The sequence below is a fragment of the Carya illinoinensis genome, chromosome 1, assembly GCF_018687715.1.
Source record: "Carya illinoinensis cultivar Pawnee chromosome 1, C.illinoinensisPawnee_v1, whole genome shotgun sequence".
In the NCBI taxonomy this organism is placed as follows: Eukaryota; Viridiplantae; Streptophyta; class Magnoliopsida; order Fagales; family Juglandaceae; genus Carya; species Carya illinoinensis.
Genome location: NC_056752.1, coordinates 46,746,926 through 46,759,300, shown reverse-complemented (window position 1 = coordinate 46,759,300; position 12,375 = coordinate 46,746,926). Strand labels below are relative to the sequence as shown.

At 37.8% G+C, this 12,375-nt stretch overlaps 2 protein-coding genes across 2 annotated transcripts; one reads left to right on the top strand and one right to left on the bottom strand.

The window, feature by feature from the left end:
- Positions 1-478: 478 nt before the first annotated feature.
- Positions 479-5,394, top strand: LOC122278018 (ATP sulfurylase 1, chloroplastic-like). The gene is made up of 5 exons (XM_043088067.1): positions 479-1,058; positions 3,723-4,128; positions 4,439-4,699; positions 4,787-4,873; positions 5,005-5,394. The coding sequence occupies exons 1-5, from the start codon at positions 553-555 to the stop codon at positions 5,140-5,142; spliced, it is 1,398 nt and encodes a 465-aa protein (XP_042944001.1). The 5' UTR covers positions 479-552; the 3' UTR covers positions 5,143-5,394.
- Positions 5,395-7,899: 2,505 nt separating this feature from the next.
- LOC122278010 (putative calcium-transporting ATPase 13, plasma membrane-type) lies at positions 7,900-11,779 on the bottom strand. Its single transcript, XM_043088057.1, has one exon. It carries the CDS (start codon positions 11,115-11,117, stop codon positions 8,037-8,039), a length of 3,081 nt encoding a protein of 1,026 aa, XP_042943991.1. The 5' UTR covers positions 11,118-11,779; the 3' UTR covers positions 7,900-8,036.
- Between the last annotated feature and the right edge of the window lie 596 nt (positions 11,780-12,375).

The window sequence follows — 12,375 nt, the reverse complement described above, 5'->3', positions numbered from 1 at the left end:
AAATAGCCATGGGTGCCCAAATTGATTTCTAAGTTAGACCTATAAAGAAAGAAATACGGAGGAAGGACAACAAAGAAAAGTTGTGAAAAGAGCGTGGAAAAAGATGTCCAGATTCATCCCCCTTTTTGGTCCAACTCTCTGTCCCTCTCTCTCCGTTCCTATAAAATCTCGATTTCTCTCTCTATCCAAATCCAAAAGAAAATTCCTTCCCATGATTCCATTGCTCCAAATCAATCCAATTTCAAAAAATTAAAACCCCATGCTACCCTTTCCCGTCCCACTAATTCTCTTCTCCCGATTATATTATTATCGAGAAGAGAAATAATTATGAGTGTACAGGTATGATATAATTATTTTAAATAAATAAATAAATTTATATTAAAAATTTAATTATAAATTATATTTCTTTTTAAACGGTTCTATAGTATTTACACGTTTTACGATTATATATTATATTATTCATTATTATTATTATTATTATTAATAACCTCCGAATAAACAAAGCTTGCATTGCCTGAAACAGAGAGAGCCATTTGTTGGTCTCCACCTTCAATGGCTTCGATGGCTGCAGTCTGCACCAAAACACCGTACCCTTCTCACTCCCTCAGTACGATTCCTAATACCCATTTCGCCCAAATCCGCAAAGTTTCCGTATCTCTTCCCTCCGTCAGAAGGGCTAACCGGAGGCTCCGAGTTTCATCTGGGTTGATCGAGCCGGACGGTGGCAAGCTCGTGGAGCTTGTGGTGGACGAGCCTCTTAGAGATGTGAAGAAGAGGGAGGCTTTGTCTCTGCCTAGAATTAGGCTCTCGAAGATTGATCTTCAATGGGTCCACGTGCTGAGCGAAGGGTGGGCAAGCCCACTCAGTGGTTTCATGAGAGAGTCCGAGTTCCTCCAAACGCTTCATTTCAACGCGCTCCGACTAGAAGACGGGTCGGTCGTGAACATGTCGGTGCCTATCGTTCTGGCCATCGACGACTCGCAGAAGCACCGGATCGGCGAGTCCACCCAAGTCGCTCTGTTCGACTCGGCCAACAACCCGGTGGCTATTCTCAAAGAGTAAAGACACCGTTTTGTCTCTGTCGTTCTCTTTTTTTTTTCAATTTATTTTGTGATTTTGACACTCATTTTGGTTGGCGTGTTTAAGATGAAACTCTGGGCTGTTATTGCGTAAATGGAAATGGTCGATTATGTTTTTTTATTTATTATATGCTTGGCTATGTGGTATGCCGTGTTCTGAGTTTAGATGATGGGAATTATCTGTTGATTTTAATTGGAGTTGAAGAAAAAATATGTTGGTTTTGATCATCTGTGGAGGTGTGCTACCTTTTGACATGTAGTTGTTTGGTTAAGTTTCGATTTATTTTGTGTATAAGAAATGACTGAGGTCATTTCTGATGCTTATAAGACTTCAGTTTTTCCTAAGGCGACCTCAGTCATTGCTGATGCTTATAATTTTTAGACTTCAGTTTTTCCTGCAAAGCCTTTGTTTGTTCATTTGAGGCAAGGAAATTATATGTGTGTGTAGAAGAATATTGTAACGTCCCAATGGAAGACCCAAATCACATGGCTTATACTCCAAAAGGACTAGTCAATGATATAATTGGAGCTCCATTGAAACCTTATAAAGAGTAATAACTTTTTATTCCCAAACAATGTGGGATCCCATATACCACCTACCATTATCCTTATTATATGGGATATCACAATCTCCCCCTCTTAAATTCCCGACATTCTCATCAGGCCCTTTTGTCATAGGTGGTGCGGCTTAGATTCCACATTTTTTATTGGGATAGGCTCTGATACCATTTGTAATGCCCTAATGTGATACCCCATATGATAAGGATAAAGGTAGGCAGTGTATGAAATCCCACATTACCTGAGAAAGAGAAGTTATTGCTCTTTATAATATTTCAATGGGTCTCCAATTATATCATTGACTAGTCTTTTTGAAACATAGGCCATGTGGTTTGGGCATTCCATTGGAGAGTTACAAATGGCATTAGAGCATATCCCAATAAGAAATGTGGGACTTGAGCCGTACTACCTACGACTGAAGGGCTCGACAAAGACGTCGGGAATTTAGGAGGGGGTGATTGTGATACCCCATATGATAAGGATAAAGGTAGGTGGTGTATGAGATCCCACATTGTTTGGGAAAGAGAAGTTCTTACTCTTTATGAGGTTCCAATAGGGTTCCAATTGTATCATTGATAAGTCCTTTTGGAGTATAGGTCATGTAGTTTGGGCATTTCATTAGGCGTTACAAATACCATGAAGGATAGTCATTAACATGTATCGCCTCTATCTATGCCCTCGTGTACTTTCGGTATTTTTTGGTGGTTATGTGATAGGTTTGACAATCTGATGATCATTTGTTTATGCACCGTTTATAGTCTTCCAAATCAACCCCCCCCCCCCCCCCCCCCCCAAAGCAACAAATTTATTGTTGCACGAAAGGCGTTTCATTTCATCATTAATGAATCTATGAAGATGATTATACCATGTCATTATTAATCAATTCAACAGAAAAAAATTTAATAGCTTTATCATATACCATGGTCTAAGGGGTGTTAGAAAAAAGATTGAAAAATGGATTTGCTCCATCTTTGTTGCTTTTTTATTCCCTTTCTAAGGTCCCACATGATTGTATTTGATGCAAGAACTACCGACTAAGAAATTTAACCAAATTAAAAAGTTTTGGCCGTGCATCTAAGCAGGAAAACATCTTTGCTTGAACAACTCAAAGTAAACGCTTATACATATAAAGCAATAAGCACTGTAACAAATAATCAAATTAGAAAATTTGAGGTTAAAAATATATATATAGAAAATTTGAACGATCATGTAAATCACCATATATCCAACTATCCAAGAAGTCATGGGAACTAGACTTTTACTCTTGACAATTAAACCGTTAATATAACCTGTTATATGTAACCTGTTTTATGTATATAATAGTATTGTCGTTAGTCTTACTATTATATGTGCCCACTCTGACAATTTTTCTTTCTTTTACTTAGCACAAAGTTTCTTTCTTTCAGAAACACTCATCTTTGATTCTTTCTTTTGAATTTTTTGGTGTGCAAAGGATTGATGTTTGTCAAGCCCGTTAAAGTTTACTATTGTTTTAACTGTGTGATCAGATTTTTTTGACCAGGCAACAAGCACAAGAAGAGTACCGTGACAAATTATTTATTTGTTTTGAGTTGGTCTTTCAGTTTGAATTGAAGTTGAGCTCTTTGTGGCAATAGATTTAACAGTCAACCCTAGATATCTAAATATCTTGAACTAGTCTGATTGTTTTCCTGATAAAACCTGGTTACATTACTGTTGTGTGATATAGGATATACCATAATCTTGTCTGGGAATCAGTCTGGGGTTTAATCTGTTTTTGTGCTGTAATTTCGATTTGCATTCTCGGTCAATATGAGATACTCTATTTGGTTACTTGGCAATTGCTTCAACATTTCTTTTCTAGCATGAATGATTTGATTTAACAGTATAGCAAGGTCCTATTGTGAGTTTTCTTTTTGGGACATTGCATGTGGTTAGTGTGTCATAGGGTGATGGCACAAGTGATTACATGAAGTTGCTTTTTGGAGTTTATTCCTTTTCCAACAAAACATGCAAAAATTAATAGATTTGAGTGTTCGTTCATTGAACTGAATGACTTGCTGTACTTTCTAATGTCTTCTTCGCCTATTCATTTGATTTAATCAGTATTGAGATCTACAAGCATCCTCAAGAAGAACGAATTGCCAGAACTTGGGGAACCATTGCCCCTGGCCTACCTTACGCTGATGAAACTATAACCCATGCTGGAAACTGGTTGATCGGAGGTGACTTAGAGGTTATAGAACCGATCAAGTACCACGATGGCCTTGATCGTTTTCGATTGTCTCCTGCAGAACTCCGTGAGGAATTCACAAGGCGGAATGCAGATGCAGTGTTTGCATTCCAGCTTCGAAATCCTGTACACAATGGCCATGCTTTGCTGATGACGGATACCCGTTGTCGGCTTCTTGAGATGGGCTACAAGAACCCTATCCTCTTGCTTCATCCATTGGGAGGCTATACAAAGGCAGATGATGTTCCACTTAGTTGGCGAATGAAGCAACACGAGAAGGTATACATACTCAAAAGTTTCAACTTCCATAAACCATGCAATGATTTGTACCCTTTCTTTAAGAAAGCCTAGACTAGAAGCAGAGATGCAGTGATTAGAATTATTTTTGTTGCCCTAAATTTTTCTACAGTGATTTGGGATTTACGTGTTTATGAAAAAGATTAGAAAAGTCATTGGCACATTGCTTGGTTTATATGGGGCAGGTGGTTTTTTGGAGATTTGTTTTGACCTCTCCCAAAAGAGATCAATGTACAATTTCCTAACCTCGAGCCGTAGTGACCATGTTTAATGCTATCGAAATGTTTGTCAGGTGCTTGAGGATGGTGTTCTTGATCCAGAGACGACTGTGGTTTCTATATTCCCATCTCCAATGCATTATGCTGGCCCAACTGAGGTGCAGTGGCATGCAAAGGCTAGGATTAATGCAGGGGCCAACTTTTACATTGTTGGTCGGGACCCAGCTGGCATGGGCCATCCTGTCGAAAAGAGAGATCTATATGATGCTGACCATGGTAAAACAGTATTGAGCATGGCACCTGGACTGGAGCGGCTAAACATTCTTCCTTTCAGGGTATGCAAATCATCTGGCTGGCTGCCATTAATACCCACTTATGTTGCACTTGGAATCCTTAGTCACCTTGCTTGGTTGCAATTACAGGTTGCTGCCTATGACAAAACTCAGGGTAGAATGGCATTTTTTGATCCCTCAAGATCACAGGATTTCCTTTTCATATCAGGCACCAAGGTAAGTTTTGTTGACATAAATGCTGCTAGCATACACTTAAGATAGTCATTAAAAAGTCTGAAATGTGGACATGTTAAATATATATATTATATCTTCGTATCATCTCAAAAATCTTGGCATGCAATTAACAGATGCGGATGCTTGCAAAGAACAAAGAGAATCCTCCTGATGGATTCATGTGCCCTGGTGGTTGGAAAGTGCTGGTTGACTACTATGACAGTTTGGCTCCCATGAGCGATGGCAAAGTTCCTGAAGCTGTTCCAGCTTAGATTATTTGTTGTATCAAGATGTGTGGATTTCAGTTTGGGAGAAACCTTAAAAAACAAACTTTAATCTCCTTGTTTGGTCCTGATCCCGTAAAAGCTCTGTCCAGATCTCAAATAAAACCATGTGAGGCACTGGTACAGAGACTCAAAACTTGCCTCCATCTGTAATTAGAGCACCCAGCTTTGCATGTTGCACTGGTGCATTTTGTGCATGCGGGTGCATTGTATTATAGAGTGATTGTGCTTTTGTTGGATTGTGGGAAGCCTTCAGACTTGTAGGAATACATGTATTATAGAGGAAGCAAAAAGCAACCCGCTTAGAACTGGAAATTCCCAACAAGTTTTTTCAATGTTTAAAAGGATCAATCACGCGAGTTAATAGAAGTGTAATGGCAGCCACTGGTTAGTCTTACCTTCTATTCTTCTGCATGAGTTGGGTGGTTATTGATTACGATTTTTGGTGGATCCAAAAATCTCTTCTATTCCCTTCCCTACATGCAGTTAGAAGAGATTTTCATTTTAATTTTAATTTTTTTTAAGAGATAACTAATCGCAAAGCATTTCAAATTGATGGATTTCTATTGTGTCAACTAAAGGTGGAATTGGGAATTTAAGAATTTTTTTTTTTTTTGGAAGTTATTTTATTTTAAATATATATTTTAAATTTTTAATAAACCAGATAACTTCAATGGAGTAAAGTGTGGCATGAATAAAGTAAGGGAACTGCTAGGGCCATCGAGAAGTGGCCCCGACCATTCCCACCGATTAGGCAAAATTCACTTTTTTATTTTCTGTTTTTTTCAAGTATTTTTTAAATTACTTTAAACATTTAAAAAAATTCAGAAAATTATTAAAAAATAATGTTTTAACCATTAAGTTAAAAAATCGATAAACACTCCTGAAAAAATTTATCAATAGATGACTTTAGCATTATTCACAAAGTAAAGTGAATGTCTAATAAGAGAGTCAAGCCAGACCATTTAGTCATTGACAACTGACAGCTTCACACATACAGTATGGTATAGGAAAATGATATTATGCCGGTTAAGTTTGTCTTCTCAATTTAACTATTCATATAGTTTATTTTATTTAATAATTAAGAAAATTACTATTGATGTATTAGTTTTTTAAAAAAATATTTAAAAAAAGTTCAAAAAAATATAATTTACACTAGCACGTGGGAAACCTTGAGTGACATAATAGCACTAACCCAGCTGCAAAAACGTGCATGAAGTTTCAACCTTGATTTGGCGAATAAAGGGACATGATGCTACGCCAGACTGTCAAAGAATACCGTTGAAAGATGCCAGGCAACAAGACTTCATTCGACTCGTATCGAGGTTCAGCAGGTCGATAAGGCATGCAGTGTCGTGGAAGTTGGAAGCTTTTCATGCACCTCTTTTGATAAGCAGGCCAATAATTGAGCTGCCTCCTTTTCCTAAGAGATTGTGTCGCATGAAACCAGGTCGATGAATAAACAGCCTAAATTCGTGAGGTCCATTACCGCATGGCGCATACTTGCACGCTACATGTTAGTCGAATTTACTGTTATAAACGTATCTGACCATATTCCCCACGGTCAGCCGACTCAATCGTAAGACCATTTAAATCATTGCGTAAGATCCCCACTTTATATAACGCTCTAAAAAATTAAAATGATTTTTTTAAAATTTAATTTTGAAAAAAAAAACTATTTTATTAAATAAAATTTTAGATAATTTTTATATTTTTCAATATATGCAAGGCCCTATAATACTAAATTTAATATTTAATATAATGAATTATTTATATTTTAAATATTTTTTTAAGATCTTGCTAAATTGAGACATAAAATTTATATTGAGGCCTCATTTAAGTTGTTTTATTAAATATAAATTCAAAAAAAAATTATTTAAAGATTTTAAATAAAATCTCATTTTATTGAAAAATTTGAAAATATTCCATAAAATAATTTATATTTTATTGTATTATAATTATGAAGAGTTTTCTTACATACAAGCGAATTCGTGTACCGATTATAATACTAATGTTGCTGCCTTCATATTCAAAATTTAAATTATTATAATTTTCATTAAAATCTAACTTTCTAACTAAACATGTTGGATGAATACACGTATTAGTATGTAGAATCGTTTACAATCAGATTTTTTCAATAATAAATACTTAAATTTCTGCTTAGGCTTCAATTTGTATTGAGCCGCCCCTGCCCACGGTGGGTGTATAATGAAATCCCCGCTAAATATACTCATGCATGGCTTAAATTATCTTTCTTCTTATTCTTTGTTTGCTTCTATTTTCTTAATTTCATATTATTGGTAATTATTTTATTCATTCTTGACTTTATTGTGTACATGGAAGTCCATGACGACTAAGCTCTAAATTAGATGATGTCTTTACATCTACGAGATCGGAACCCAATTGGACCAGTACTATAACTTGCTATTTTATATTGACCGTAAAGGCCTAAAGGCCAAGCTTGTGATAAGTCTTGACACAAGCCGAATAATCTTTTAGATATATATATATATATATATATATATATATATATATGCTGCTTCAACCGATTACCCAGATTTTATTTATGTTTTTATCTCTGAGTGCATATACTGTCGTTGAATTTTCCAAATATATGTTGTCTGGTATGACTCTACGACCTTGGCCTTTGCTAATAAAAGGTGATAGATTTATCCCAGACTTTTTACAAGTTGCATTTAGGCAGACATTGCCAGAAGACTTTATTGAAATTGTCCTCGATATATGAAAATAATAAGTGAAGAGAATTATATTACTCAGCATATGACAACAATAATTACACATCATATATGATATATCCCATACAATAAATAACATTAAACACCTACAGTAATAAACCAGATTCCAATTTGACAGCAAGTGTGTCACTGTGTGCAGCCATCTTTAATAAGATTGAAGATTAGTGCGAGTCCTTGTATCTTTCTCATCTTAAGGTAGTTGAGAAATGGTTTATGTGGAACAGGTATCCACTTTACAATCCAACCGATTGGCCAAGATGCTGCTGCGACTCCAATGCATGCACACCATTGCACCCAATTCAACCTTTCTGTATTTGCAAACTTCTTCAAAAATTCTACCATGACCACCTGAAGGACAATGGTTATTGCTATGATTCCCAAAAATAACTTGCTCTGATGTATCCCTTTGAAGACGTTCTTCTTCTCAAGCTTTCTCGCATTGAATTCATTGAAGACTTGGCAAAGAACAAAAGTATTAAAGATCAATGTGTCATTTACCTTCTTAGTCACACGGAAGATGGATTCGCCTTTGAATTGCAGGGTCAAGAGGATAGCTATCTGGTATAAAGCTTGGGCTAAGAGGTTTCTCCACATAATATTGGTAATTAGCGGTTCAGTCCGACCCACAGGTCGTCTCTTCATGAGCTCCTCGGTGGGCTTCTCTGTTGCGAGAGCCAGGGCACCCAATGTGTCCATGATCAAGTTTACCCATAATAACTGTACTGCTGATAACGGGACTTCACCAGCTGAAGCTGCAGCCACGAAGTTGATCACAAGAGCAGCAACATTTACAGTGAGTTGGAATTGGATGAACTTCTGGATGTTGTTATAGACACATCTTCCCCACCTAAGAACTGTGACCACGGAAGCAAAATCATCATTCATAATGACAATGTCTGAGCTTTCCTTAGCCACCTCGGTGCCTTGAATGCCCATTGAAAGTCCTATATCAGCTTCTTTCAATGCCGGTGCATCATTTGTGCCATCACCAGTAACTGCAACCACATGGCCTTTTTGTTTTAAACATTCTACCATTAGAAGTTTGTCAAAAGGAGAGGATCTTGCCATCACACAAATTTTTTCAACTTTCTTCAATCTCTCCTCTGGTGTGTATTTTCTAAATTCCTCACCTTCTACTACTGCTCCACCGAGAATGTCCTGGCCTGGCCTTAGTATTCCACATTCAGTGGCTATAGCTTTTGCCGTGAAGACGTTGTCTCCAGTGATCATTTTGACGTTCACACCAGCATATTGACAATCTTCTACAGCTTTCTTCACCCCCGGACGACATGGGTCCTTAAGTCCCACCAGTCCTAGAAGGGTCAAACCATCTTCTTCTAGCCTTTTATGTTCTTCGCCATCTACATTATCTTCTTCTGAAACTCGCTTATGGGCAAAAGCAACGCACCGGAGGCTGCTAGAGGCCATACCTTCAATAATTTTCTCAAATTTCGTCCTTTCACCATCATCTAGATCTTTAATAATTCCAGAAGCATCATAGTAGCTCGAACACATCTTCAGTACCATTTCTGCAGCTCCTTTCCAATGTACGTGGCTTGTGTTGTCTACCTTTCTCCTCATCAGGACCCCACTTCGTTTCTTCTTGGAATTGAACGCTTCGACAAAAAGAACCATGCAACTTTGCGTCAATTGCTCCATTTCCATGTTTAGCTCCAGAACAGCCCACGAAAGAATTGCTTTTTCAGTAGGACTACCTGAGAACTCGATTTCAGATCCTGAACTAGGCTTGAAAACACTACCAGTTGTGTTCAGAGCAACTCCTTCATGGAACAATTCAAGAATATGTGGAGCAATTGAGTGAGCATTAGCTACAAAAGATTCTTTCCCAAGCCAAGACTTTGTCACCTTCATTTGGTTCAGCGTGAGAGTGCCTGTTTTGTCAGTACAAATGGTGGTGGCAGAGCCCATGGTCTCACAGGCAGAGAGCTTCCGCACCATTGCTTGATCAGCCATCATTCTCTTCATGGAATAAGCAAGTGTAAGCGTGACAGCCAGTGGTAAACCTTCAGGAATTGCAACTACGACAATTGTAACTGCAGCAGCTACAATCCCCACGATAGCATTCACTATGTCGTCAATCTTTGTCTTGCTGCCATTGAACTCCCTATTTCCATTCTCATCTTTTGTATTTCCTGTGAAGTAGCGAACCAACAAGACTACGAGAACGAGGAAAGCGACTGCCAAACCAACCTTACCTACTGATGACGTTAGCGTGTTGAGGCGAGCTTGTAAAGGTGTCTGTTCGCTTGTTTCACGGCTGATGGAACTCATCATCTCGCCCCATGTTGTGTTCTTGCCCACCGAAGTGACAAGCATTTGAGCATAGCCATCGACTACCTTAGTACCAGAGACTAAAAATGGATGCCTGCAATTTACTTCTACGTGATCACTCTCCCCTGTCATGCTAGATTCGTCCACTTGCAATGAGTGCCCGTATAAGAATAGCCCATCTGCTGGAACTTGATCTCCGATCTTTAAGCAAACGACATCTCCAACGACAATTTCAAAAACTGAAATAGGTTGACGCCGTCCAGCTCTCAAAACATCAACTCGGATATTGTTGCTGACTTTGGATAACTTGTCAAATTGTCTACTTTGTCTAAAATTACTTATGGCGGAAACAACGATGACAAGAAATACAGCAACAAATATGCTTCCACCATCATACCATCCTTCTTTTAGTCCATGCTCTTTTATGCCAAATGCAAGAGAAAGTGCTGCACAGCCTAGAAGGATGAAGATGGTAAGATCCTTGAAGGCTTCCACTACAAAATGGAAGAAGCTATTTGTTGGGGGTCTTTTGTACGTGTTTGAACCAAAAGCCTCATGTCGACGAGAAATGTCTTCAACATCACCATCAATCCCGGCTTTGACACTGATTTCAAGACTGGATGCTACTTCATCAACCCCCCCAATTTCTCGGAGCTTGTTAACATTTTTCTCTTTGACGAGCTTAGTCAGAGTTGTTTGATCGATTTTGAACCTGCAGTAGTCTGAATTCAGATCCACAAATACGAAAGATGGTGAGCGTGAAACTTCGGCCTTCTCGTGTAGAGAATCCTTGGAAGTACGGAATAGTAGGGCTCTAGAACAATAGATGGACACAAAAGCCCAGTGCCATCTCTTGTTGGGTTGGCCGAGGGTGCTGGATGCATGAAGTAAAGATTCTATTACAATGCTAGACATTGGTTTGGAAAACACGAGTGGAAAGTTAAAGAAGCAGGCCACTGAAAAAGGTGGTTTATAGGAAAGTGGAAGCGACAATTTTGCTTTGGAAAGAAAAGAAAATGACAAAGCAGTAATTAGAGAGACAAGAACAGAGTAGTTTTTTTTTTTTGTTTACCAAAGGTTTATGGGAATGAAATGGAGTAAAATAAGGATAACGGAGGTATGTTGCAAAGCGAAATGGTAGAGACGCGTATATTAGCTACAAACTGTGACTAAAATAGCACAGTTATCAATGAGCCATAAGGGTTTTATGTAGGGAATGGATGAGATGCGCTGCAATGAACGATGGAAAAATCACCTTTTTTTTTTGGAAAGAACGTAAAGATAGGAACCAGGCTGGCAAAGGAAGTGAGACAGCAGTTGACCGACCTCCTTCTAGAACATAGAGATGTCTGGAATAGGAGAAGAAATCATCGAATACAAGTTGATTATAGACCCAAAGGCACGCTCGATCAAACAGAAGAACAGAAATTTTGGTACCGAAAAATACGAGGCGATCGCAGAGGAAGTGGACAGGTTTCTAGCAGCTGGGTTTATGGAAACACAATACCCGGAGGGGCTGGCGATAATGGTACAATGAACAATGACTTGGATACGAAGTTGATGATGGCATTCCAGCGTAACGGCGTTCTCATTATATAGCCCCGGGAGGATAAAGCATGCGTGTGTACTACGTACGCGGTCGGGGGGGTTCGCGTAACTCCGGTCGGAGTTTCCTGCTGCGTACTGCTGCATTCCTTTCTTTTTGTTCAAGAGATGTTTAGATGTACTGCTGATATATTGACCATATTGACTTTCATGTTTTGCTTTTGAAAAAAAAAAAAAAAAAAAGGCTCCTCTCACTTTGGTTTAAGATATTTCTATATATTAATCTTTCTTTTTAATTTCAAAGAAGGAAATACGTTGGATGTAATTTTCACATCCCAGGGGAGAATAGATTTTCATTATAAAAATCAATTTCTTTTTCTTTTTTATAAGAATACTTGATCGAAAAATCGCACGTTTTCTTTCCCATCAATACCTAAGCATACTTGAACATAAAAAATAGCGCTTTGACAGATTTTTATCATAATCTTAAGAGAATGTTGAGACACAAAGATCAGTCATGAAATTATCAAAAAATTTCATAATTTTTTTAAAATGTTATTTAATTTTTAAAATTTGAATTTTTTTTTATAAAAATTTTATCTATTTAAAACATGTGCATGTATGAAGG

What these genes read in the sequence shown, in the direction of transcription:
- LOC122278018 (XM_043088067.1), top strand. Translation starts at nt 553, where the DNA reads ATGGCTTCGATGGCTGCAGTCTGCACCAAAACACCGTACCCTTCTCAC. An exon ending in GAATGAAGCAACACGAGAAG is followed by an intron (nt 4,129 to 4,438) that starts GTATACATACTC and finishes AATGTTTGTCAG; the next exon opens with GTGCTTGAGGATGGTGTTCT. An exon ending in TAAACATTCTTCCTTTCAGG is followed by an intron (nt 4,700 to 4,786) that starts GTATGCAAATCA and finishes TTGCAATTACAG; the next exon opens with GTTGCTGCCTATGACAAAAC.
- LOC122278010 (XM_043088057.1), bottom strand. Translation starts at nt 11,117, where the DNA reads ATGTCTAGCATTGTAATAGAATCTTTACTTCATGCATCCAGCACCCTC.